Raw genomic sequence first — 25697 nt, 5'->3', positions numbered from 1 at the left:
AGACAATGCTGATCATTTACTGATAATTGTCTCCACATGTGTTTTAGCAGAGGCAATTCTCAGTATTGTCTATGGCAGGGGATTTTCTGGTGTTTAGTAGCCGTGACTGCTACTAAGTAGCTCAGTGTGTCTTCACCCACTACGATTTTATTAATAAAGCCGAGACCACTTTCGGCAGCCCATCAAATTTAGTACACACTTCCTGGCTAACAACCCAGACTCATTTAATGATATTGAAAAAGCTTCCAAGCCACGACAGGAACTAGGGGGTTTGACATTTGAGACATCTGTCTAGGGAACAACCATCTTGGGAAAGGAAGGGAGCAATTCCAGAAAATAAGTTTATTGCAGTAGACACAACAGCACACAGACAGGGGGTAATGGGTGGTTGGCCTGAGGAAGGCACAGACCTTTGCACTGGCTGCCAAAGCTTCCTGGCACGGCTCTATTTCTAAATAGTCACATGTACATAATCAATAGCAATAGGTGTTATGTGTATATTTGCAGCACCTTTACTGTAATTGCCCTGCGTTTATAGCTGGAATTACATCGCTGCAGTAAGTGCAAGAGCTGACGGTACATAGTGTCATGGCTCCTTTTAAATCGGTTGCGGGAGATGGTATTAACTGAAAAAGGATCAGGAAAGAGAGCAAATAAATCTATCGGAGGTCATGAACATAACCTTTTCCATAACGCTAAGGATGATGGGAGGTCAGCAGGGATCCAGAGTCCTCCCTTCCATTTTAAAACAGAGCAACTGAATTATTTTACATAGGATTGCTCGTGTGAATTGATATAAAGTGAGGGGGGGGAATGTCAATAATTTAATCATGCGCGACACAGCTCGGCATGTGTGAGAAATCAATAGCGAAGCAGTTGGACATTAGCCCCTCGTTGAAGGAAAGCGGCCTTTTGACGCTGATTTATGCATTTGGTTAACAGGTCAGTTTAACATGGAAGCAACGTAAATAAAAAGAAGTGCCTATTATTTTCCCTTTATGTTTATCCATGGGAAATATTGAGAGGAAATGAGTAACTGTATAGGCCAATGGCTCAATTTGCATTCCCAGCTTTAAGCAAGAGACAACCTTCGTTATGACTTCCCGTAGCTCTCCTCTTATGTTATCATCTCCCCCAAACACACGGAGAGTTGTGGGATATCTGAAACACAGATGCCAAAATTGCACCCCTCTGGCATATTGCCCAACATACCAATCATCGGATGTCTTGGCAGAATTCATGGCTCCTATCGTTCTGGTTCAATGTATTATCCAAGATATGACCAACCAATCATCGTACCTCGTGCTAGTTTTATGCTTTAACCAATGAACTTTGCAGTGGCAAAAACAATTAACACTTTGGTCATAAACTAAATTCATTCTCTAAAAACCTATAGGGGTAACTTACTATGTGCAGGGCAGGATACAATTGCAGGGCTCAGTGCTTCAAAACAAAGACACAAAGACCAGTATTCTCCCCATGAATACAGCAGTACCTTTGTTTGACAGCACTGTATTCATGAGGGCTGGGCTCTTAAACTTTCATCTAGAGTGTCTGCAAATTACCCAGTTATCCACATATCCCATACAGAACATAGCCTAGAGCTGCCCAAATATGTACCAACAAACATAGGACAGGTTTAAGTTAGATATCCCACAACTCTACCATCATGTAGGGAAGATTATGGGAAAGTCATAAGAAAGGTTGTGTCTAGGCAACCAGTAAACAAGGGAGTCCTAAGAAGAGCTAAACTGGCCAACAAAGCCGGGACATTGGGTAAACAGTGACCTCAGTCTGATTGCTATGAGTATTAGTTAGTGTGTGAGCTGCCTTCATAGATAACAAGAAATGTCTAATATAATGGGTGGGGCTGGTCTGAAACAGCCTGGAATGGAACTGTGTAGGCACATCTGCAGCAGAAACAAATGCCCAAGGACTGCTCATAGCTTCTGTTAGAGATTCCATTACATTGCAGCTCCCTGTACTGAGCAGAGTACTGCATGGAAATGTGTATATTGCCTTTTCATAAAAGCCACACGCGTTTATAGCAGGGCGAATAGCAAAAGTTGCAGATTATCAACAGAAATCTTCTAAAATGCACGAACAATCACTGGAAGGTAACAAAGCTTTGGCACTTAGCTCCCTAATCTCTGCCATGCTACACAGCCGGCCAACGTGGCTCTTGGCACCACAGCACTTCCAAGAGAGACGGATAAGAGATGTCCTTCCCTTTCGCTGGAGGCATGAAATCACCTTGAAACGCTGATTTCTTGCTCTATTAAAATGTATTGCAATGTGTCTTTGCTCAGCCTGCGATGGATACGGCTCTGGCTGAAAATGCTATTTCTGAGAAACCTTCAGAAGTTTTCGGATGGGCGAGTCCTCTAGCGCCTTGAACGACCTAGATTCTGAAAGGGAAATGAGCGCGAGTGAGTGTCTGACAGCACGGAATACCCTCTCCTATTATACACCAGCTGAAATGATGAAAGGTCAGAGCCATAGGTACATGCAGCGGCCAATGGCACGGCTACAGGCCCAGCTCACTTACTGAGTTGCGAGGACATCCGCTGTAGGTGCTGCGATGTTTCTTCCAAGAAAGAATTGAGTAAATGGACTGATTCCTGGAGTTCATCCAACTGAAAGGAGCAGGTAATTGGGAACAGATTTAAACAGAGTCCTTCACATTGTCTCGCTCAAGAACATAATCAGAAAATATTAGCCATAAGGAGGAATTATATAGCAAATTCATCTTCATACCTTCCCATTATACTCGGAATTATTTTACTGATCGTACTAAGGGATCTGCATCAAGTTTACCCTAGCAACCAGGCAGTGGTTTGAATGAGAGACTGGAATATAAACAGTACAAAAAGATAAGAAATTAAAATGAACGATAACAATAATATTGTAGCCTCACAGAGCAACAGGTTTTTGGCTGCCGGGGGCAGTGACCCCTATTTAGGCAAATCATTCAAAACCTATAAGACCATTTAAAAGTTGCTAAGAACGGGACATTCTATAACAAACTCAAAGGTGAACTATCCCTTTAGGATGTTTAAAGAGAATGTAATGAAGTAAGACGGCCAATGTGTGGGCTTGGGAGGTAAGACAGCCAATGTGTGGGCTCTTGGAGGTAAGACAGCCAATGTGTGGGCTCTGGTAGGTAAGACGGCCAATGTGTGGGCTCTGGGAGGTAAGACGGCCAATGTGTGGGCTCTGGGAGGTAAGACGGCCAATGTGTGGGCTCTGGGAGGTAAGACGGCCAATGTGTGGGCTCTGGGAGGTAAGACGGCCAATGTGTGGGCTCTGGGAGGCAAGACGGCCAATGTGTGGGCTCTTGGAGGTAAGACAGCCAATGTGTGGGCTCTGGTAGGTAAGACGGCCAATGTGTGGGCTCTGGTAGGTAAGACGGCCAATGTGTGGGCTCTGGGAGGTAAGACGGCCAATGTGTGGGCTCTGGGAGGTAAGACGGCCAATGTGTGGGCTCTGGGAGGTAAGACGGCCAATGTGTGGGCTCTGGGAGGTAAGACAGCCAATGTGTGAGCTCTGGCAGGTAAGACAACCAATGTGTGGGCTTGGAAGGTAAGGCGGCCAATGCATACCCCCCAACTGTCCCGCTTTTCGCGGGACAGTCCCGGTTTTTACAGCGCGTCCCGCTGTCCCGGATTGTTCAATGAATGTCCCGCATTACGGAAATGCAGAACATTCATTAAACTATCCAGGCCAGCGGGACGCGCTGGCTGCAGCGGAGCGTTCCGGCTCCGTCTCTTCTTGGGCTCCTGCTTCTTATTCGGCTCTTCGTACGGCGGCGACAGGTCCTTTATAAGGTTGCGCCCGTGCATACGTGTGACGTCACACGTACGCACGGGCGCAACCTTATAAAAGGTCCTGTCGCCGCTGTACGAGGAGCCGAATAAGGAGCAGCGGCCGCAAGAAGTCTATGGGGGCCGCTATGTATGGGGGGCATTTTCTATTGGAGGTACTCACTATGGGGGCAATTGGGGGGCTCTGTGTATGGGGGGGTACTGTGTATGGGGGGCATTGTATGGGGGGACACTGTGTAAAGAGGGCTACTGTGTATGGGGGGGCTCTGTGTAAGGAGGGCTACTGTGTATGGGGGGGCTCTGTGTATGGGGGGGCTCTGTGTATGGGGGGCTCTGTGTATGGGGGGGCTACTGTGTATGGGGGGGCTACTGTGTATGGGGGGGGCTCTGTGTATGGGGGGGCTCTGTGTATGGGGGGGCTCTGTGTATGGGGGGGCTCTGTGTATGGGGGGGCTCTGTGTATGGGGGGGCTCTGTGTATGGGGGGGCTCTGTGTATGGGGGGGCTCTGTGTATGGGGGGGCTCTGTGTATGGGGGGGCTCTGTGTAAGGAGAGCTACTGTGTATGGGGGGGCTCTGTGTATGGGGGGGCACTGTGTATGGGGGTGCTGTCTATTGGGCCATCATGGGCATTATTTTAAAAATGGGGTGTGACAATTGGGGCGTGGCCACAAAGTGGGCGTGGCCAAAAAATCTTTTTGTCCCTCTTTTCATTTTTCAAATGTTGGGAGGTATGCCAATGTGTGAGCTCTGGGAGGTAAGACGGCCAATGTGTGGGCTCTGGGAGGTAAGACGGCCAATGTGTGGGCTCTGGGAGGTAAGACGGCCAATGTGTGGGCTCTGGGAGGTAAGACGGCCAATGTGTGGGCTCTGGGAGGTAAGACGGCCAATGTGTGGGCTCTGGGAGGTAAGACGGCCAATGTGTGGGCTCTGGGAGGTAAGACGGCCAATGTGTGGGCTCTGGGAGGTAAGACGGCCAATGTGTGGGCTCTGGGAGGTAAGACGGCCAATGTGTGGGCTCTGGGAGGTAAGACGGCCAATGTGTGGGCTCTGGGAGGTAAGATGGCCAATGTGTGGGCTCTGGGAGGTAAGACAGCCAATGCCTGCATTCGGGGAGGTACAAGGACAGGCAGTGGCTGAGCTCCGGTAGGTGAAAGATGACCCAAATGTATGAGCTCTGGGAGAGCCAAGGAGAGAAGGTAAAAAAGATGGTTCAGGGTGTATGCTACTAGAGGTAAAGGGACAACCAATGTGTGGTCTGTAGAAGTTGAAAGTACAGCCAATGTGCCGGCTCCTGCAGTAAATAAGAACATACATGTCTTAGGGTTTCCTTTCAGCTTGTCCCCTATTGCTGACCATCTCCCTTATAACCTCTATGTACCAAGTTAAGTCTAGATTAATCATCCCAGAGTAGACCGGATGCCTCACCGTGGCACATTGGGCCAATTTCTTTTATTAGAGATCCAGCTTCTTCAGGGATAGAGGTCTATAATAACTTAGAAGTATTTATATTACGATTGATACGAGTGCTAATGAGTGAACATTTTAATTGCTGGAATTCAACAGGATTCCCCAAGTTGAACTTGAATTAATCTTACTCTAGTTATTAGTTGCGCCTTGATAAAGCTGGATACTGAAGTAATTAAAGTAATTATAAATGCGTAAAATATTTCTCCACTGGGGCCCTCTAGTGGTGTGTTCTGTGATCACTACTGGTAAAGCCCAAGGTAGCCTAAAATATGCTACTCCCTCCCTAGTTTATTCCAAGATTCCTTTGGCCCCTCACACCATGCCAGAGAAAATATATGTAATATAGAGAAAGAAAGGGAGGGATGTGCTAAATCGGGAATCTGTGGGTTCAGGCAAATACCAGAGGGGCTGCCATAGACACTCACTATTTATTGGGCCTATGGGGGGCTGTTTGGGCCTCTGTGTACTGAAAATCAGGCCCAGACTGGCAATCTGTGGGTTCTGGCAAATGCCAGAGGGGCTGCTGTAAGGTGCCATAGACACTCACTATTTATTGGGCCTATGGGGGGCTGTTTGGGCCTCTGTGTACTGAAAATCAGGCCCAGACTGGCAATCTGTGGGTTCAGGCAAATGCCAGAGGGGCTGCTGTAAGGTGCCATAGACACTCACTACTTATTGGGCTGGGGGGCTGTTTGGGCCTCTGTGTACTGAAAATCAGGCCCAGACTGGCAATCTGTGGGTTCAGGCAAATGCCAGAGGGGCCGCTGTAAGATGCCATAGACACTCACTATTATTTGGGCCTATGGGGGGCTGTTTGGGCCTCTGTGTACTGAAAATCAGGCCCGGACTGGCAATCTGTGGGTTCTGGCAAATGCCAGAGGGGCTGCTGTAAGGTGCCATAGACACTCACTGTTTATTGCGCCTGTGGGGACCTCTATGCATTCATATGCCAGAGACTATTTAGTATCCCAGTCTGGACCTGAATGTGCCCATACTTGGAAGCAGAGAATGGATATGTGTACAGAAGGCAAGCACAGAAATCATAGCATGGGGTGAATATGGGTAAAGACACACGGAGCTACTAGTAGAAGCATTTACTGATAATTGGCTCTAAGTGTGTTCTCAGTATTCTCTATGGCAGGGTAGATTCTGGCGTTTAGTAGCTGTGACAAGTAGCTGCTACTAAGTAGCTCTGTGTGTCTTCACCCTAACACAGCATGAGAAGGAGACAGAGAAGAAGCACAAGGTACAAAAATACTGTTGCCGGTCCCATAAAAAACAATTCCCATCATGTGAAGGATTTTCTTACTCCTGTATCTGTAACAGGTATTTAAGTGGCGGATAAAGGCAGAATCCCTGTCTGCAGCTTTCTACAGTGAGAAATAAATAACAGCCCAAAATAAACATATTCACTAAAGTCGCAGATCTAAGCACCGCATATAACGGCACTTGGTATAACCTACCACAAGCTCCATGCAGTCAAACACTGCCCCCTGCTGGGCCAGTATCTGGTTATAGTCTGGCTTGCTGTTCAGCACGCAATCTTGAGACGTTGGCACGCGTGGGATGCTGGCACACGGAGTTCCCGTTAATTTACTTTCTTCAAAATGCCTGGCGGATAAAAACATCATTACTCAGTATTCTAGTGCAACCTGCAGCGGATACAAAGCAGAGAAAGATCTAACGGCTCTTTATCGGCATCGGCTCGTTTGGCTGGATAAAGTAGATTAGAAACAATATGATATATAAAAGGGAGGGACCCTCCCGCAATTAATTTGGGGTTACAGTGGCGCTAATTATGCTTAGATGTGAGGGCCTATGGGTACGCAGAGGTGATCACTGTAACCATATCCACTCCACGTATTTATCTTGAAACTGCAATATAGAAATGTGGCCTGGGTACGAGAGGGGTTATTATTATATTATATTATTATTATATTATGTGGTAAGCTGCCCCCAGTTGCTGTTCTTGGCAGTCTGTGTTCCTCTGTTGTAAAAATCCCCCTCACTTAAAGGTTTGTTTTTCTTTTTATACAGGACCACAGTGCTTTGCTAGCCAAGGGCTAATTAATACTAATTAGTTAACAGCCCACCCTTGTAGGGACCTGGGTTATTAACATATTGCCCACCTGTCCAAAAAGAACAGGGACCCAATTTTTAAAAAAAACTTCATCCAAGTAGAAGACCCCTGATCACGCCACGATCAGCCAAGCCACTGGTCGATACGCCCAAACAATCTGACCATCTGCCAAAATGCCACCAATATCCTACCCCAGCCCTGCCACTTTGGTTAGCACAATGAGACGATGATCTGTCTGGGTCCCACAATGCAACAGGGCCCATACCTTGACTGCCCACCCTCCTGAAGGCCCTGGCCATATACATGCAAACTACAGATGCCGATGGTCAACCATACACATCGACCTAACATCACAGCGTGGTACCAGACCTGCTAGCATGGTTCTATGGTTTGCTCCAAAAGCGCCATGGGAACAGTCTAAAATAAGTCATATTGGCATAGAGGAGTGCACCTAAGGCAGTAACTATAGACATTGCTAAAGTCCTAGATTGGTTTGTTGCTCATACCATGGTGTCCTATGGTGGATTATGAGGACCGAGTGTGGGGCCCTAAAATGTGACTAAAGGTGGCCATAAACAGGCTGATTTCAGTTGCTGATAGCCATCCTTATCGGCAGCTTATCTGCCCCTGTATGGGCACCAACGATGGACCTGCCCAAACAACATCTGGCCTGAAATCGGGCAGGTTTGATTTTTCCGTCAGATTGGGGACTGCATCAGCTCACTGATGCGATCCCCAATCCAATGGTGCCTATGCCCGCCGTTTTAATTTGATCGTTTAGCTAGATATCGCCCACCCGTTGGTAGGCATATCGGGAGAAGATCTGAAGGCACCACTGGCATAACCAGAATGCAACACTTGGCCATGAACTCCCTTCTTGAGCCACATTCCATCCCCCAAACCATCATTTACATATGTCCAACCCCTCTATTGACCCATATACCTCAGCTCACTGCTAGTGGTGCTTTGGCCTTCACAATGCAGGCCCTAATACTCTGTGCCAATGGGGCCTTATAGGGCCCAGCAGGGGTTGCATCCTTGTACTTATACAGGGGCAGTGTCATTTGACTTGCCTGGGGGCAGGAGGCTTAGCCCTGCTGTGGTTGAATCCTGTCTTAATTCCTGTTCAGGGCCCTATCAGTCTCAAAGGGACAGCGTTTTTAAAACAATTTTATTTCATTATACTAAATTTAGAGTTACATTTATAAATATTTAAATATTCAAGTTAGACAGATTCATGTTGCTGTCTGAAAGGGAATGGACGATAAAAACCCCCAGTAATGATAAAGTAATAGTGTGCCTTTACTCCGTTACAAGTCGTGTCCGTGAATATCCAATTCCGCCTGTAAAGACAAGGAAATCCATCGGATTACGGTAGAGGCGGTCTTTATTATTCTTCATTTCCTCCCAATGGCCAATTCATTTGATTTAGTGGATTCAGTCACGGCATAAAAAAATGACTATAAATCACATGTGAATCAATTAAAAATGAATATGGCGGCTGAATGATGCAGCGCATTAGCGTGTTAGTGCGGAGGAATCCGTGTTTGAACGCAAAAGCCAATAAAGTAGATAGATGGCCTCGCATTAATCCCACGCTGTAAAACCAGATCTGCAGATTTGGCGCTTAGTTATATTTGCAGATTAAACATTACACTGGTAATAAAAAAAGTTTGCCCATACAGACACGCGCACAGATGGCTCTAATCTGCTTTAATGGCGAATGTTGTAATAATCATGTTACCCCCTATTGTAGAATTATGGGAGCTTAGTGAAGTAATTCCTGTCACATGACTCACTGAAACTTGGGTATTATAATAAATAATGTAAATCCTGTTGTAACATATGAGGAGATAATAAGTCACCAAGGAATTTCATGACCATCTAAACATATTTACAAGTCATGGAACTCTGAGGTGCCTCCTAATATCCTTATATTTTACAACAGGAGGTACACTATTTATTATAATACTCAAGTCAGTAAAGGTCCCCATACACAGGCTGATTATAGCTGCCAATATCTGTCCCTTGGACTGATTCGGCAGCTTATCGGCCCGTGTCGGGGCAGAAACTATGGCCATGACCAACCGATATCTGGCCTGAAATTGGCCAGATATCGATCGGGCACTGTAAAAGATTTAGTCAGCTCGGGGGCCGCATCGGCTCATTTACGCGGTCCCCGAACCGACTGTGCCATTGCCTCCGTTAGAATTCGATCGTTTGGCCCCAAGGCCTACATTTTCCCCGATATCGCCCACCCGTAGGTGGGGATATCGGGAGAAGATCCGCTTGCTTGGAGACCTTAACATGTATGGGCACCTTAAGTCATGTGACAGAAATCACATCACTAAGCACCGATTATAACTGATGACATCACCAAGCCCCATTTCTAAGGATATAATTTACAGAATGTTCATGGCATATGCAGCTGAACCCCAATTTTACATTTCTCGAGGGATGAGAAAGCTTAAAATCCAGGAAAAAAAGGAACACGCCACTTGCCTGTATGGGACTGTAAAAAGAAAGAAAAAGAAAAGGCGTCAATTTGGGAAGAACCTTAAATCAGAGTATGTGAAAGGGGGTTCTGCTGTGTAATATATATATATATATATATATATATATAGGACAAGGCACTGGGGACCCCAATATGTTAGGCAACCCTCGCTTGAATTAGATGGCTAACATTTTTGCCCATAGCCGCACAGGCCCTGGATTCTAAGCATTGTGCCACCATTTTCTTAAAGTGGCCATATACCTTCAGATATGCTCGCTTAGCGATGTCGGTAAGCGAGCGGATCTTCTTCCGATATCCCCCACCTACGGGTGGGCAATATCGGGAGAATCCAGGCTAATTCGAACGATCGAATTATACCAATGGGTATAAGCAAATTTGGTCCGGGGACCACATCAACGAGCCAATGCGGTCCCCAATCCAACTAGATTTTTTAACCTGCCCTATCAATATCTGCCCGATTTCAGGCCAGATATCGGTCGGGCAGGCCGTCGGTAGTGCTCATACATGGGCCGATTAGCTGCCCACTCGGTCTAAGGGACCGATATCGGCAGATAGAATCGGCCTGTGTATGGGCCTTTTGTCTAGTGTGGTGCAAGGGATACCTGGGAAAAGAGGCTAGCGAGTGTGAGGCGCAAGAGATCCCTGGCAAATATGCCTAAAATGGTGTCACAACATGTAGATAGAAAGAACCCCGGGCCAGTGCATGTTTTTCAGAAGAGGAGCACCAGTCCGGGGAAAAAAAAAGTTAGAGATTTAAGTCACTGGGGGGTTCCTAACATATTGGCAGCCCCTAGTGTGTTAGGTTTCCTTGGCAGATACATAAGGCAGTTCCATATAACCTCCCCAGAGAAATAACAAGTGAATGGAAAGCCTTTTATATAAAAGGAACATTTCTCCTTAATGCAAATACTCAGCTCCGGGGTCAAACAATGTGAAAATAATCTTTAAACTAGGTGTGCGCGGCTGCACAGTTTCTGATGATGCACATTATATTAATAAATCCCATTTCTGTGGCTCGTGCTGCTCCCGAATGAAAAGCAATATCTTCCGAGAAGAAGGGGGGGAAGAAAAAAAAAAATCGCCTGAGTGGAAAATTCACTTTATGAAGTTCATGTCGTTATTCCTGGCTATCTGCGGTGCATATCAAATAGGAAACAGTGCCGACGCTTTGCATCGGGCGCAGGGAAATAAAAGGAAGAGGCTTTAATTAAATCATGCGAGGAATCACACTGACCTAATAAAAGAAATAAACTTAAAGGCACAGGAAAAATGTCCATTTCAGCTTTTTTTTCCCCCTACACACAATTAATAACAGAATGATATTGCTAGAAAAAGTCTCATTTAGCCAGCAGATAGCAACGCAGGGAAATGAAAGGAAACTTTCCTGCACTCTTGCTTCTGGCCTGTGGTGCACACATTATCCAACGACTGACATCGGTTCCCACTCACTTACTAACTTCTAGGTAAGTCATTTTAAACCTGTGGCTGTCTTAGAGCCACACTAACAGTTTTTTTATATTTCATTTTGAAATGTCACATGGGGCTAGCCATAGTCTTTCTTCATATCCCAGGGTGCCACAGCCATGTGACCTGTGCTCTGATAAACCTCAGTCACACTTTACTGCTGTGCTGCAAGTTGGAGTGATATCCCCCCCCCCCCCCCCCCCGCTACCTTCCCATTGTTCTGCTGATCGGCTGCTGGGGGTGAGGGGGGGGGGATATCACTCTAACTTGCAGCGCAGCAGTAAAGTGTGCCTGAGTCTGAGCTTTCAGCCAGCGCTACACATTAGAACTGCTTTCAGCTAACCTATTGTTTCTCCTACTCCCATGTAACTGGAGGAGTCCCAAGCCGGACTTGGATTTCTTACTATTGAGTGCTATTCTGATACCTGCTGGGAGCTGCTATCTTGCTCCCTTTCCATTGTTCTGCTGATCGGCTGCTGGGGGTAAGATAGCAGCTCCCAGTAGGTATCAGAATAGCACTCAATAGTAAGAAATCCAAGTCCGGCTTGGGACTCCTCCAGTTACATGGGAGTAGGAGAAACAATAGGTTAGCTGAAAGCAGTTCTAATGTGTAGCGCTGGCTGAAAGCTCAGACTCAGGCACAAGGCACTGAGATGGCGCCTACACACCAATATTACAGCTACAAATACATTTGTTGCTTTACGAATAAAAGGTTAAATGGCAGATGGAATTATTTGCTATGTAAACAGCGTAATTTAGAAATAAAAAGTACCCAGTAAAAATAATTACATTATTCCTATAAGGATTCCTGATGACCTGCTTCCCAACAGCAGCCCGGGGCCCACTGAGCATGTGCAGTGCCACAGACACACAAAAGATGACCTAACGAAATCCAAGATGGGGAGCAGTTTGTAAAAATTTTGAAGGCCTGGATCATTACTGGAATAGTACTGCTGAACCTCTGGGCTTGCACAGTAAGTTTACTATATTAAATATATTATTTCTAGCCATATTTTTTTATATGCTTTAGTTCTCCTTTAACATAAAAGGAAACTAATCTAAAAACTAGTCCTGATCAGTGCTTGCTCCATTCTATGCTGCTATAGATGGGTTAAGACCCACTGGGCTCAAAGAACACTTGCCATACTCTCAGGCTTAGGCATTAGGGTGGAACAGAGATCCTTCATAACTATATTAATCTATTTTGTAAACCTTTAATTGTTTGAGCTAGCCAGTTCCAGGCATTATCCTGGCTACACCTGAAACAACTGAGCAAGCTAACCTGGACAAGTCTTCCGCTTTCTTCTTGTAGTCTTCGAGTAGTTGCTCCCAGACTTGACTCTCATTGGAAAACCTAAAGAACAAATAAGAAGGTAAAGCTATAGACTGACAGAAGCAACCAAACTCCATTATACAGCCCCTAGAGCAGTAATGCGCAACTTTTTTTCATGTGCTGATCAAACGTTCTGTTGCCAAATTATAATAAAGGGGAACTCCACCAAACTTCAGCTTTTAGAAAAGTAAACAACTTCAAGCTACTTTGCAATTTACATCAATTAAAAAATATGCAGCCTTTTCATGATTTTTAATGTAATAATAAGGTTATAACAGTTCCCTAAGCCCCGCCCCCTGTTCCCCTGCTGATCTGGCTGACTACTTTGAGCCTTAAATAAAATGTAACAGTAGTCGCCTGTCCTCAGCCTGCCTTCAGCCTGCCTTCAGCCTGCTTCCTTCCAATCCCACAATTCCCTGCACACGTGACGTCAATAAGGAAAAGAAAGAACATCACAGTGCAATGCATTGTGGGTTATGTAGTTCCTGCATGCTGTCTGTAAGCTGTGGAGAAGTTGTTACAATTTGTAACATCAGTGTTTTAGTCCCTCCTCCCCTGCCAGGATTTCAAATGATGCAGAAAGAGAAGAACTGTTTTGCAGCTGGATTTCAGCATATAAAAACTGTATTTATTCATACTTTTTGAAGGAACATATTATAGTGATAGTGATATTAGGGGTTTCTGTGTTATGAGGGGCTGTTTTTTTGGTTCATAAGCCATAGTTTCCCTTTAAAATACTGATATGTACTTGAGAGAAAAAAAAAAAAAGCGGGACACCAATGAGAAGACCATGGGTCTGTAGAGAAAGGAATATGCATTTATTGATTCATCACTTGCTGCTCAATAAAAACTATCAATACCACTTATCTATATCTGCATAAAACTAGTGCCCCCAGTAAAATCAATTTATACTATATGGTAAAAATTATGAACTTAAGGAAAGTAGAGGGTAAAAGTCTGGTTTTAACTGAAAATACAGGATTAAGTTCATATCAATACTTCAAAAATCAAATGAGGAGACACTTACTTCAAGGTACATTCCCCAATCTGGGCCTTTAGAGCCTCGGTTTCTGGATCTGCTGAAAGACTAAAGGGGATATAAAAAAACACAGACAGTTATACATAATTATGTTTTTATGTATGAAGCTCTAAACTCACATATTGATAAATCCGCCCCCAAGTCAGGCAGACCTGTGACTAAGCCAGACCCAGGGTGCCACAGCCATGTGACCTGTGCTCTGATAAAGCTCAGTCACACATTACTGCTGCGCTGCAAGTTGGAGTGATATCCCCTCCCCCCTCCCAGCAGCCGATCAGCAGAACAATGGGAAGGGAGCAAGATAGCAGCTCCCAGTAGGTATCAGAATAGCACTCAATAGTAAGAAATCCAAGTCCGGCTTGGGACTCCTCCAGTTACATGGGAGTAGGAGAAACAATAGGTTAGCTGAAAGCAGTTCTAATGTGTAGCGCTGGCTGAAAGCTCAGACTCAGGCACACTTTACTGCTGTGCTGCAAGTTGGAGTGATATCCCCCCCCCTCCCAGCAGCCGATCAGCAGAACAATGGGAAGGGAGCAAGATAGCAGCTCCCAGTAGGTATCAGAATAGCACTCAATAGTAAGAAATCCAAGTCCGGCTTGGGACTCCTCCAGTTACATGGGAGTAGGAGAAACAATAGGTTAGCTGAAAGCAGTTCTAATGTGTAGCGCTGGCTGAAAGCTCAGACTCAGGCACACTTTACTGCTGTGCTGCAAGTTGGAGTGATATCCCCCCCTCCCAGCAGCCGATCAGCAGAACAATGGGAAGGGAGCAAGATAGCAGCTCCCAGTAGGTATCAGAATAGCACTCAATAGTAAGAAATCCAAGTCCGGCTTGGGACTCCTCCAGTTACATGGGAGTAGGAGAAACAATAGGTTAGCTGAAAGCAGTTCTAATGTGTAGCGCTGGCTCCTTCTGAAAGCTCAGACTCAGGCACACTTTACTGCTGCGCTGCAAGTTGGAGTGATATCCCCTCCCCCCTCCCAGCAGCCGATCAGCAGAACAATGGGAAGGGAGCAAGATAGCAGCTCCCAGTAGGTATCAGAATAGCACTCAATAGTAAGAAATCCAAGTCCGGCTTGGGACTCCTCCAGTTACATGGGAGTAGGAGAAACAATAGGTTAGCTGAAAGCAGTTCTAATGTGTAGGCTGGCTGAAAGCTCAGACTCAGGCACAATGCACTGAGATGGCGCCTACACACCAATATTACAGCTAAAAAAAATTTGTTGGTTCAAGAATAACATTTTAAAAGGCAGAGTGAATTATTTGCTATGTAAACAGTGTATTTTAGAAATAAAAAGTACCCCATAAAGATCATGACAGAATCCCTTTAAACAAGCCCCAGTAGAGGAATGATTCACAGCTTCTTCCTCCAAATGACCAGAAGGAATTTTTACAGACGTTCACAAAGGGTTAAAATGTCACCGTTTTATATACGACAGCAATAAACTGATAATTGCCTGGAATGGAAACTCATGCAGGAAAAAGGTTTAATAAAACGGTGAATTTATTCACAACTGGATGCTGTAAAATGGATGCAGAACTCAAAGCTTAATGGCCATGTTTATAAATAGAAGAACATATCTGTACGCAGAGAAATGTAAGGAGAAAACATAATTCGGTGTATAAATCATCCAAATGATATTTGCAATACACCACAATAAATAAGCTTGCCTGTGATTGAGTCTCACTCACTTATGCTGCCCATACATGGCCCAGGGGCCTAAATAAGGCAATTAGGCACTATTAGGTCACACATAGCTATGGCTAAATGGAACCAATTAGTAAAAGAGCCATTAGTTCAGCCCAAAAATGTAATTATTAAGTTCAATTCTGCATCAGGTTGGTTTCCAGTAGAATATCCACAAAGTCGTTGGATTTTGGGGAGAAAAGTCATGATTATCCACAACTTTGTGGGTGTCACTCTGGCATCTTGTACTAAACTATAAAGCACTATAAGGTCATTCCTAGTTACACGGTGAGGGGTGGACAGTGCAGGGTTAAACCTTTGATGCGACCAAGGCAGGATCCAGATCGCCACGCCCCCCTGCTTTTCATCCCCCCCCTCTCCCACTCCTCCCCTCTAATAGCGCTGTGATATCCTGCACCGGGCCAAACAAGACCCAATCACCATGGCAACCCCCCCCCGCGCATAGCCCTCCCTCTCGCTCTTCCCCTTTAATAGCACTGTGATATCCTCCCTACCAGCGCTAGGTAACAAGTGGGGATTGGGGGTCAGAGGAGTGGGAACTACAGACGGTACAGTAGAGCTGGAACTCAGGGTTGGGGCAGAAAAGGTATGTGTTTGGCGCCCCCTAGCTTTTGGGCCCTAGGCTCGTGCCTCTTCTGCCTACCGCTAGTTCCGGCCCTGGGGGTGGATGGCGGGTCTCTGGTATATAAACCTCTAAACCTATGCAGGACTCTCTCACTAACCACGCGGACATGTATACAGGCCACACAAGTGCTACTTTGGGAACTAAATCAACCGTAATGCCCAAATATCACATAGAAAGACCAATTCAGTTGCGAGTTGAAACCGTTTGACCAATAACCTTGAGCCCCATATGTAGGATTTTATATGTTTCCAATAAATGTCTCGTAAATCTCTGCCATGGGGAATCATTTGACATCTTCTTTGGTTTGAGCCCCACTTGGAGGTCCAATCTTGGGTGAAGATATAAGAGAATATCAACATATCAGTCATTCAACCATAGTTCCAAAAATATCTGTGTTTCAGGTGTACCCCAAAATCCTATCCCATCAGGCTGAGCTCCCCCTTGCCATTGCACCCCCCCCCAAGGGCAGTCAGTCCCACAATTTTATAACCATTTCACTAGGGGTTACCCAAGGCTGCCCACAGAACAACTGCAAATACAAAGCCATTTTCTAAAGCTTCCCTCTCTGTACATTTATGTACTACACTATAAAATCCATTCTGCAGTGCTACCGAACTGTAAAAATAAAACAAAAAAAACTCAAGCGAGTCGGAATTTCAGAGGTTGAAGGGAGGTCATTTGAAGAAAAGCTGCCAAAGCACTTGTTTTACGCAGTAAAACCATCATACATTTTTATAGGCAGTCACGGAATACCCACCTTTCAAATGCAGGCCGCCATAAAACCTGCCATTTAAGTAACTTATAGAAGATATTAACCTGCTATTTACCCCAAGCATCAACTGTAGCTCTGTTTTGGAGAAATGAATATTTTATAGGGTAGCAAATAAAATAATTGTCCTGCCATTTACAGTGTTGAGACGTAAGGGCCTGTGTGACTGAGGGACATTGCTCCGACAAGAAATCGAAGGCCTCATCTGACGGTATATTATCGACTCCAGAGAGGATGCAGCTTTATATGCACTGGTACAATAAGGCCTTTCTACTCTATAACTGGATTATATAGTGAATAATGTACACCGTACTGTAATTTATAAGGATATTACAGATCACAAAGGAGTTACATGACCATATAAAAGTACAAGGCCGAGGCAGAGTGCTTTAATACAGGTCATGTAACTCCGAAGTGGTGTTTCTTTCTATAAATACTTCATACTGCCACTGCCATTTGGCACACACATTTCCATTATACAAGTTAATGACGCTGCATGAAAACAGATGGGATTAAAGATTCAAAGCAGAAGTGTGATAATCTGCAGCACACACCCAGGTTATGATACTAGCTTATGAGTCTGTAGGCAGTGATCTCAACTCGACAGGTTTCCAAGAAATGTCAAATGAAAAACCGAATATAGGTAGCGAAGCACAGGCAATATAGAAAGTAAGGCCACCATCTACCCCATCACCACCTACTAGCTGGTCTCTCTGAATGATCTTCACCCACTGCATTCAATCCTCACTGCTACTGCCCACGGGATCTCACCCGCATCTAAATCTCTCCCCTCCACCTCACTACTAAAATCTGTCTCCAGGCTTCCAGTCAAGTGGCACATTAAATACTAAATTCTTATCCTGTCTTCAAGAGAGCCCTTTATTCTTTTGCTCCTCTCTTTCAGCTCTCATCAACCCCAAACACTCCACCCCAGGCCTTGCACTCAGCTCAGGACAATCTACTGACCATATACTTCACCAAAACAGCACAATCACACATAAAACCCCTTTTAATTGATTGCCCCCTGCCTCTGGAATGCTCTACCATCTTGCATCAGGAAAGCACCCACACTCACACTTTTCTCTAAGCGCCTTAAAAACCAAGGTAAAGCATTTCACTAGAATTGTAAAGCACTGCATACAATTGTGGTGCTATATAATGCATATATGCATCTTCCCATGATCCACAGTATTAAGTGAAATGTGTCCTACAGGAAACAATATTTCCCCAGCCAATAAGACTTAACTCCACCTCCTTCCCAAAATAACTGCAGCAGCAGGTTTTGGCTATTTAGGTTCTTCTGGCTTACAAAGATAAAAAGGGGGGAGGAAAGGCATTAATAAAGTGGCAATGGCACACTGTAATATGTGTAATAATGGGTCAGGTAATCTTCACTAGGAAATGTTCTTTATTATGCAGTGTCTAATTGCACTTTAACCCTTTTCTGTTAAAGAAGAAGGAAAGGTACAAACTCAGTAAGCTTTATCAGAAAGGTCTATGTAAATACAGCCATAAGCACTCACAGAAACGCTGCACTGAGTCCTCTATCAGAAGAAAAACAGGATTTCTTCTTTGTGTATATACATCTTCTGTGCCAGACTTCCTTCTCTCAGAAAAATCCTTCAGGGCCCGGCACAAGTCTGCTCAGTTTGCTCTGCTTTCCTCCTCCCCCTCCCATAATTCCTCTCTCCCCCTTCCAACTGTGCTGTGTAATCTGAGCTACCAGCAGCTGGGGCTGCAGCAGGATCAGAGTTATGGAGATCAAGCCAAAATGGCAGCTGTTATCTTAAACAAACAGAGGGAGCTTCTAGGGCTGTTTACTCAGGTATGGTAAAGCTTTCTGCAGAATAAATATAATTTTCTAGCTTGCACTAGCAAAGTAAAGTGCCAAAATGCCTTTCCTTCTCCTTTAAACTGTAATGTGCCAGTAACCCCTTTTGTCTTTAATATTACAATTAATTAATATACTACAATATTAAGGTGAAATAACTACAGCTCTCATCACCTGTCTTCTCGTTCTGTACACTTCTTTAATGTTCCATCACGTGTCAGCCGCTCAGTGAAACGCTTCATCTTTTGGGTAACTGACAACACTGCGGGGGTAAAAAAAAAAAAAAAAAAAACATCCACAATTGGATGAATAAACAAAAATGTAATTCTTTGCAACTTTACAACATGCATTTATTAAAATTCTGCCTTCTGAAACAGCATAGCAGAAGCCTGCTGATAACCGGACCTTGAGATGAACTGACTTGTTTCAAGAATCACAAGCAAACAGAACCCGATAAACAATTACTGCTTCAGTTGCAAATGCAATTTTGGCAAACCGGGTGAACATAAGTCATCAAATGGAAACTTCTTGTTGAAGATATTATTGGCAGTACTAGGATTTAGGTTATATCTTACTACTTTGAAATCTTCTAAATTCTGATATTAACCCCTTTTAATATAATTTAGCCCCATATCAAGGGTCTGTAATTAAATGTGACTGTCGGGACTACAAATATGCCACCAATCCCCTTTATTTGACAGAAATGTATGCTTATTAGAAAAAAGGCTCACCTTTTGCATCAAAGGACTTGGGGTCAAATCCATCACTGTGTTTTAATGAGTCTTCAAGTTTCTGCAGAGAGAACTTTAAAAGAAAAAAAAAGTAAACACCTATAGTGCACACAGAGCACTAAGCACATAAACAGCCACTTTATGACTATCCAAAACACTCTATCCAAAGACTCTGGGTTGCTACTGTTGGCAACCAAATCACTGTGCTGTTATTAGGACCAAGTTTGCAAAGTGCCACACTCTCCATACGCTAGACACTTTAGAAAGGAGCAAAAGGTGATAAAACTGCTATGTAGCTTGCACCTCATAACTTACAACTGTTGTCGAGTCTTCATGGTATAGTAGCTTGGTCATAGTCATAGCAGCTTTCTCTCAAAGAGAAGACATTTTCAACATCCCCCTCACCCCGCCCAGCGCTTACCCTAGGAATTCTGGGATTTGTAGTTTAAACAAAGACAAAGAACATAACATGAAGGCAATTAGCATGGCTGCAAAATAACTGTACTTTCCCGATCATTACACAGCCCTGCAGCATATGCACTTAATATGCAGCCCAGTCCTCATCTTAATACTGAATGCAAATAGGATTTTCTGGTTTATAGTAAGAAGATCCAGAAACAGGATTTTGATGGAAAGAACTTTTTTAGGCTGCCGTGTAAGAAACCCCACAAGAAGAAGGAAAGGTATCATTACCTGAAACCCAAAACTCTGGGCCAGTGCTCCTGTTTACTATAAACTGTACCAGCTCAGGGCACTTCTATAAGAGAGCCACAAAGCAATATTTTTCTGCTTCTTTACTATTCTCTGCGGCCCTGGGAACTGCACATGTGCCCCCAGGCTGGGTCCGAAGAGAAGAGAAAAAAGCAGAAGAAAATGGCGACAAATGAGCTTCTACAGAAGTACACAGGTTTCAGACTACAGTTGCATCAGCCTGGGGCCTCAGGAAAGCAGGTATAATCATGAAGGGATTACCTTACATTTGGCACCCCCCAGTGGTAATACCTTTCCTTCTCCTTTAACCAGATATAGAATTCAGGACCACATAACATTATTAAGGTTTATTCAAATCCAAAATCCCAAGTCAATTGTCACTGCCACAGCAGCCATTTGAGAGAAAGACATGGGAGTCATACATTGCTAAGGTGGCAAGGGTTTAGTTATGAAAGTTAAACTACTAGGATGTTACAGTAATACAGACGGATTCCCAACTTGTAGAAGGTCAGTATAACTATACTACTTTATTAGTAGTAACAAAGTAATTGCTACTGTCTCTAACTGGAGGGGGTGAGGGATTCCATTTTATATAGAAGTCAGCAGTGTGGTCCACAAGATGGCAGTAGAGAACACCTCAAATATGCTTGTAAGATGACAGGTGGGGGCACATCATACCCTCAGTTTATTTTATTTCAGTATTAGGGCTTGTACTTATCGAGCATTTGCTTCTGCACTTCCCTGCATTGCGATCCACTGAAGTGAATCGCAAAAACAAATACATTCTATTCTTCCTAATGCCCTCATCCTCACTTAGGCGCATGTAAGCACCAAATACAGGGAAGCGCAGAAGCAAACGCTTGTGAGTACGAGCCCATACAACATGGTACTAGTTTCTCCAATAATATTCTAAACCAGCTTTCCATGGCCCTTCCAATTTTACCTGAAGACAAGACTGAAGAAGTTCCGAAAATCTCTCACTCTCCGGTAACTCCAAGTTGATGGCTTCACACAGCTCTGAAAACATAAAAATGAATGGTTATTTTATTAGCCAGTAAAAGTTGTGCTGGTAATGTTTTGGGGAAATGTTAAAGGAGAACTAAAACCAAGTTTTGAAAATGCTTTTAACACATTTGCCACATGTCCCACTCCTGAACCAACGTAACAAAACTTACTTACTTACTACTTCTGCATCATGTCAGAGTTATTTCCCACCACAATGTTACTTGCGACGGCCATCTTTTTATTGATCTTGTCACTTCCTTCTACCTTCTAACATCACTGCTGGCCTGGGGAAATCTGTAGAGCCATGTAATGTATGTATTGAAAGTGCGCATGCGTACGCCCTAATCTCACTTTGTTATTTGCCAAAAGGAAGCTGGAATCTTTCATAGGAGTCTACAATATTTTTTGTTTCAATTTATTATTGCTGGAACGGAAGAAGTCTCATACAGGAAAGCTAAGGGTAAGTAGCTCTTCACGTAAAGGGCGAAAAGCTGAGCTTAATTTGTAAATCGGGTTTAGTTCTCCTTTAATTAAAACAGTTCAAAAAGCATATTCCTTCTGTATTTAGAGACGTATAAAGATGACCATACACGGGCCGATCCTAGCTGACGATATCAGTATCTTAGACCGATTCAGCTGCTTATCGGCCTGTGTAGGGGCACATACGATGGGCCTGCCCGACCGACACCTGGCCTGAAATCGGCCAGATATCGATTGGGCAGGTTAAAAAAATTAACCAGATTGGGGACCACATCAGCTCGTTGATGCGGTCCCCGAACCAACTGCACCAATTACTGTTGTTTTAATTCGATCGTTTGGCCCCAGGGCCAAATGACCGAATTAGTCTAAATTCCCAAGATATCACCCACCCGTAGGTGGGGATATCGGAAGAAGATCCGCTCACTTGTCACCAAGCGAGTGGATCTTAATGTGTTTGGCCACCTTAATGCCACAGAACACACTTATAAATGTCCCCCTACTGTGTCAGAGAGCAATAAAGGTCTGCTTTCCGCACTGCCTTCCTGCAGGTTTCTGCACTTTTTTTTTTTTTTTAGCACAGAATCCAAGTCACCCCCACCCACATGAGGAATTTTTAGCAGCACTGTATCCATGAGGGAGGGATGGTTGGGAGAGGTATGGAGGTGCCCCCTCACCTGCTCCCTAACTTACCCATCATTCAGATGCAAAAAGCACAGGGCCCTGTTGCAGCCAGCACCCACCAGTGCTCACATCTGAAAGACACACAAGTAAGAGGACCAATAGAGGAGACACTAAGCACCAAAACAGGTCTCTTTGCTCTGAAAGAGAGGACACAGACCTGTGGCAATGCATTTATAAAATGAGGGGAAAGTGCAAATAAACTGCAGACTGCAACACTGCAATCCCAGTCATAAATGACCCAGTATATGTTCCCTTTAAAGGACATTTAAAGCCTACATTTGCCTACAATTTATATCAGTTGGACACGTCTTCCCCAACCAAATGGCACCATTTGTACTGCATATATCCCCTCCGCTTGCCAGCACCATCACAATTTCCTAAAGCAAATAGCAGCTTTCACCCGGTGGCCATTTTTCCTCTGATACATAATAAGTTACATTTAAATCTGTAAACAGCCTACACACACACAGACCCTTATTCAGCATACATTTCATGAAGAATACAGGCTCACACAGGCACAACTGTCTCTGATACAAGTTCTGCTTTGTTTGAGCACTGTAATGGTAAAGCTGAGCTCAGGAGAAAAAAATTGAAGCAGACAGCTAGAGCTGAGTTTCTATGAAAACCAGCAATGCCATCTCTTCACTGGCTGCTAGACTGGGGTGTGTGTTTAGTAATCTGAGCTTAGAACAACTGAGCATGTCTGGCAAGCCAAGAATCAAAGCAAATTCCCAAGGGGGGCAAGTGGGTTACAGGAGGAGAAAGAAATCTAAGTGATTAAGGAGATGTTGCAGCCTTAGTATTAACCTCTGGGCAACCTGAGTGGCAGGTATTGAAAGATTTCAAAGAGGCTTTTCACTGACTACATTTTTGCGTGTGGGGTTTACATGTCCTTTAATGTAATATAGATAATTATTTTATGATCCAGCGATTGCTACAGCACATCTGTTTCTACTAGCAAATCTAAATCCCCCCCCCCTTACCTGTGTTAATTCGACGCACAGGCGGCAATGATTTGGGCGTCTTGGCAACAGATCTCCGTAGCGACTTCCTTCGGAGAGGCGGGCTTGTGAGAGGCTCCTTTAGAGATAAGTCCCCGGGACTGGTTTTGAGTTTCTTTGAGGGAACGGCGTTTACTGTTGCCTTAACATTAGGCGAGGGGGTGGATCTCTTTCTAAGTACAGCATTGCTGCTCTTTACTGGACTGGATTTCCTTGGGCCCACAGCTTTCTTTCCTTGAGCGGCACAGGCTTCTTCCATGTTTATTTCTAAATCAATATAAAAACACAATGAGTCGATTTTCCAATATATTTTTAGGACCCCCATCAGATGCATTCCTCCCAACTGTCCCGATTTTCGTGGGACAGTCCCTCTTTTGACAGCCCAGCCCGCAGTCCCGGATTCCTACTGAAAAGTCCCTCATTTCCCTTTGATCTCCTGCACTGAAGCTAAAAAAGATACAATTTTAATTAAAAGTAGCTTTTGGCAGAGCCCAGAAATCTTAACGAGCGTCACCTGCATTTAGATACATTGTTTCTCACATTTAATTAAATAAGTAGCTTTTGGCCGAAAGCCCAGAAAGGTAAAAAGCCCCCCCTGCACTGAGATACAATTGTAACAAAAAAGCTAAACAGGTCTCTTGGGGGAACTGAGACTCACAGCTTAAAGGAGACGTATCGGATAAATAAGAAAACCCTAATATTGTAGGCAATTATGAATAATATCCGGTGCTGGTTTCCCTTTGGGCTAAACATTAACCCTATCTGTAACAATGGCCCCTTTGTTGGAGCTCCCTATAGATCCTCTCACTTCTCTGTCAGAGTTTGAAATGGAGAGTGGGCGTGTCCTAACGGTCCCTGCCAGAAGCACAGTAGGAGGGGGAGAGCCAATCACAGCCCTGCACTCACACATGCAAAGACAGGCTTCAGTTCCCTATCAGGTCAGCCTAGCTGCCGATTGGTTCCTATCCTACAGTGCAGTGTATGGAGGGCCGCCGGCTCCCCAGCTCATCCAGCAGGAAGTGGAACAGATGGGCGGGGCTAGTGGTGTTTTGGGGGGAATTTCTCAATAAATCAGTCTGAAACACAACTTTTTAGAGCACAATCCTTCTCTATCTAGAGGAGTATAATTCCCTGGTACATTCATCATTTTTATAGGATATGTCTCCTTTAAAGGGCAACTTCACCTTTATTAACACATACAACAAGACCCCCAAACCCCCCCCCCCAGGAATGTGTTCAAACTTTACATAACCTGCCAAATGTAGTCATTAATGGGAGTGGCATCAAAGGGGTGTGGTCGCAAAAATGGGCTTGGTAAAAAAAAAAAAAATGCCCCTTTTTACATTTTCAAAATGTTGGGAGGTATGCCATCAAGGGGTTAATATGGGGGGGGGGGCTGCAGTGTTGCACTTACTTGGATTACAGAGTTCCCCCACTGTCAGTGAGCTGCAGCCTTAGGGAGGGCGGGTACCAGGGTGCCTGGGAGTTCTCTCTCCTACACAGCTTCCCTACTGCCCCACAGCTCCCCTACTGCCCCACAGCTTCCCTACTGCCCCACACAGCTTCCCTACTGCCCCACACAGCTTCCCTACTGCCCCACACAGCTTCCCTACTGCCCCACAGCTCCCCTACTGCCCCACAGCTCCCTACTGCCCCAACAGCTTCCCTACTGCCCCACAGCTTCCCTACTGCCCCACAGCTTCCCTACTGCCCCACACAGCTTCCCTACTGCCCCACAGCTTCCCTACTGCCCCACACAGCTTCCCTACTGCCCCACACAGCTTCCCTACTGCCCCACACAGCTTCCCTACTGCCCCATAGCTTCCCTACTGCCCCACAGCTCCCCTACTGCCCCACAGCTCCCCTACTGCCCCACACAGCTTCCCTACTGCCCCACACAGCTTCCCTACTGCCCCACAGCTTCCCTACTGCCCCACACAGCTTCCCTACTGCCCCACACAGCTTCCCTACTGCCCCACACAGCTTCCCTACTGCCCCACAGCTTCCCTACTGCCCCACAGCTCCCCTACTGCCCCACAGCTCCCCTACTGCCCCACAGCTTCCCTACTGCCCCACAGCTCCCCTACTGCCCCACAGTCCCGCTTCCCTACTGCCCCACACAGCTTCCCTACTGCCCCACAGCTTCCCTACTGCCCCACACAGCTTCCCTACTGCCCCACACAGCTTCCCTACTGCCCCACAGCTTCCCTACTGCCCCACACAGCTTCCCTACTGCCCCACACAGCTCCCCTACTGCCCCACACAGCTCCCCTACTGCCCCACAGCTTCCCTACTGCCCCACACAGCTTCCCTACTGCCCCACACAGCTTCCCTACTGCCCCACACAGCTTCCCTACTGCCCCACAGTCCCGCTTCCCCGCTCGCAGCCCCTCATCTATATTTACATCTCCCGCAAAACTGCTAATCACGTC

At 45.1% G+C, this 25697-nt stretch overlaps 1 protein-coding gene across 2 annotated transcripts; it reads right to left on the bottom strand.

The window, feature by feature from the left end:
• Positions 1-327: 327 nt before the first annotated feature.
• dsn1 (DSN1 homolog, MIS12 kinetochore complex component) lies at positions 328-25697 on the bottom strand. 2 transcript variants are annotated; one of them, XM_012969245.3, is made up of 10 exons: positions 24680-25697; positions 23248-23532; positions 21042-21115; positions 19388-19460; positions 18831-18918; positions 13712-13771; positions 12634-12705; positions 6756-6903; positions 2549-2636; positions 328-2408 (listed from the first exon to the last, which is right to left on the bottom strand). In XM_012969245.3, exons 2-10 carry the CDS (start codon positions 23522-23524, stop codon positions 2341-2343), a joined length of 948 nt encoding a protein of 315 aa, XP_012824699.1. In that variant the 5' UTR covers positions 23525-23532; positions 24680-25697; the 3' UTR covers positions 328-2340. The 2 variants fall into 2 exon arrangements, with proteins under 2 accessions (XP_012824699.1, XP_031755238.1); XM_031899378.1 differs by lacking the exon at positions 24680-25697 and adding an exon at positions 23924-23992.

Source organism: Xenopus tropicalis, chromosome 3, assembly GCF_000004195.4.
Source record: "Xenopus tropicalis strain Nigerian chromosome 3, UCB_Xtro_10.0, whole genome shotgun sequence".
Lineage (NCBI taxonomy): Eukaryota > Metazoa > Chordata > Amphibia > Anura > Pipidae > Xenopus > Xenopus tropicalis.
Note: the sequence above shows the minus strand (reverse complement) of the source record. Positions and strands in the feature narration are given on the sequence as shown.

Bases quoted from the DNA above. Each gene is read 5' to 3' on its own strand.
- dsn1 (XM_012969245.3), bottom strand. From the start codon at position 23,524: ATGGAAGAAGCCTGTGCCGCTCAAGGAAAGAAAGCTGTGGGCCCAAGG. The intron at 12,706-13,711 runs GTAAGTGTCTCC...TTTGTTCTTTAG, and splicing joins ATTGGGGAATGTACCTTGAA to GTTTTCCAATGAGAGTCAAG. The intron at 2,409-2,548 runs GTAAGTGAGCTG...TTTCCCTTTCAG, and splicing joins GCGGATGTCCTCGCAACTCA to AATCTAGGTCGTTCAAGGCG.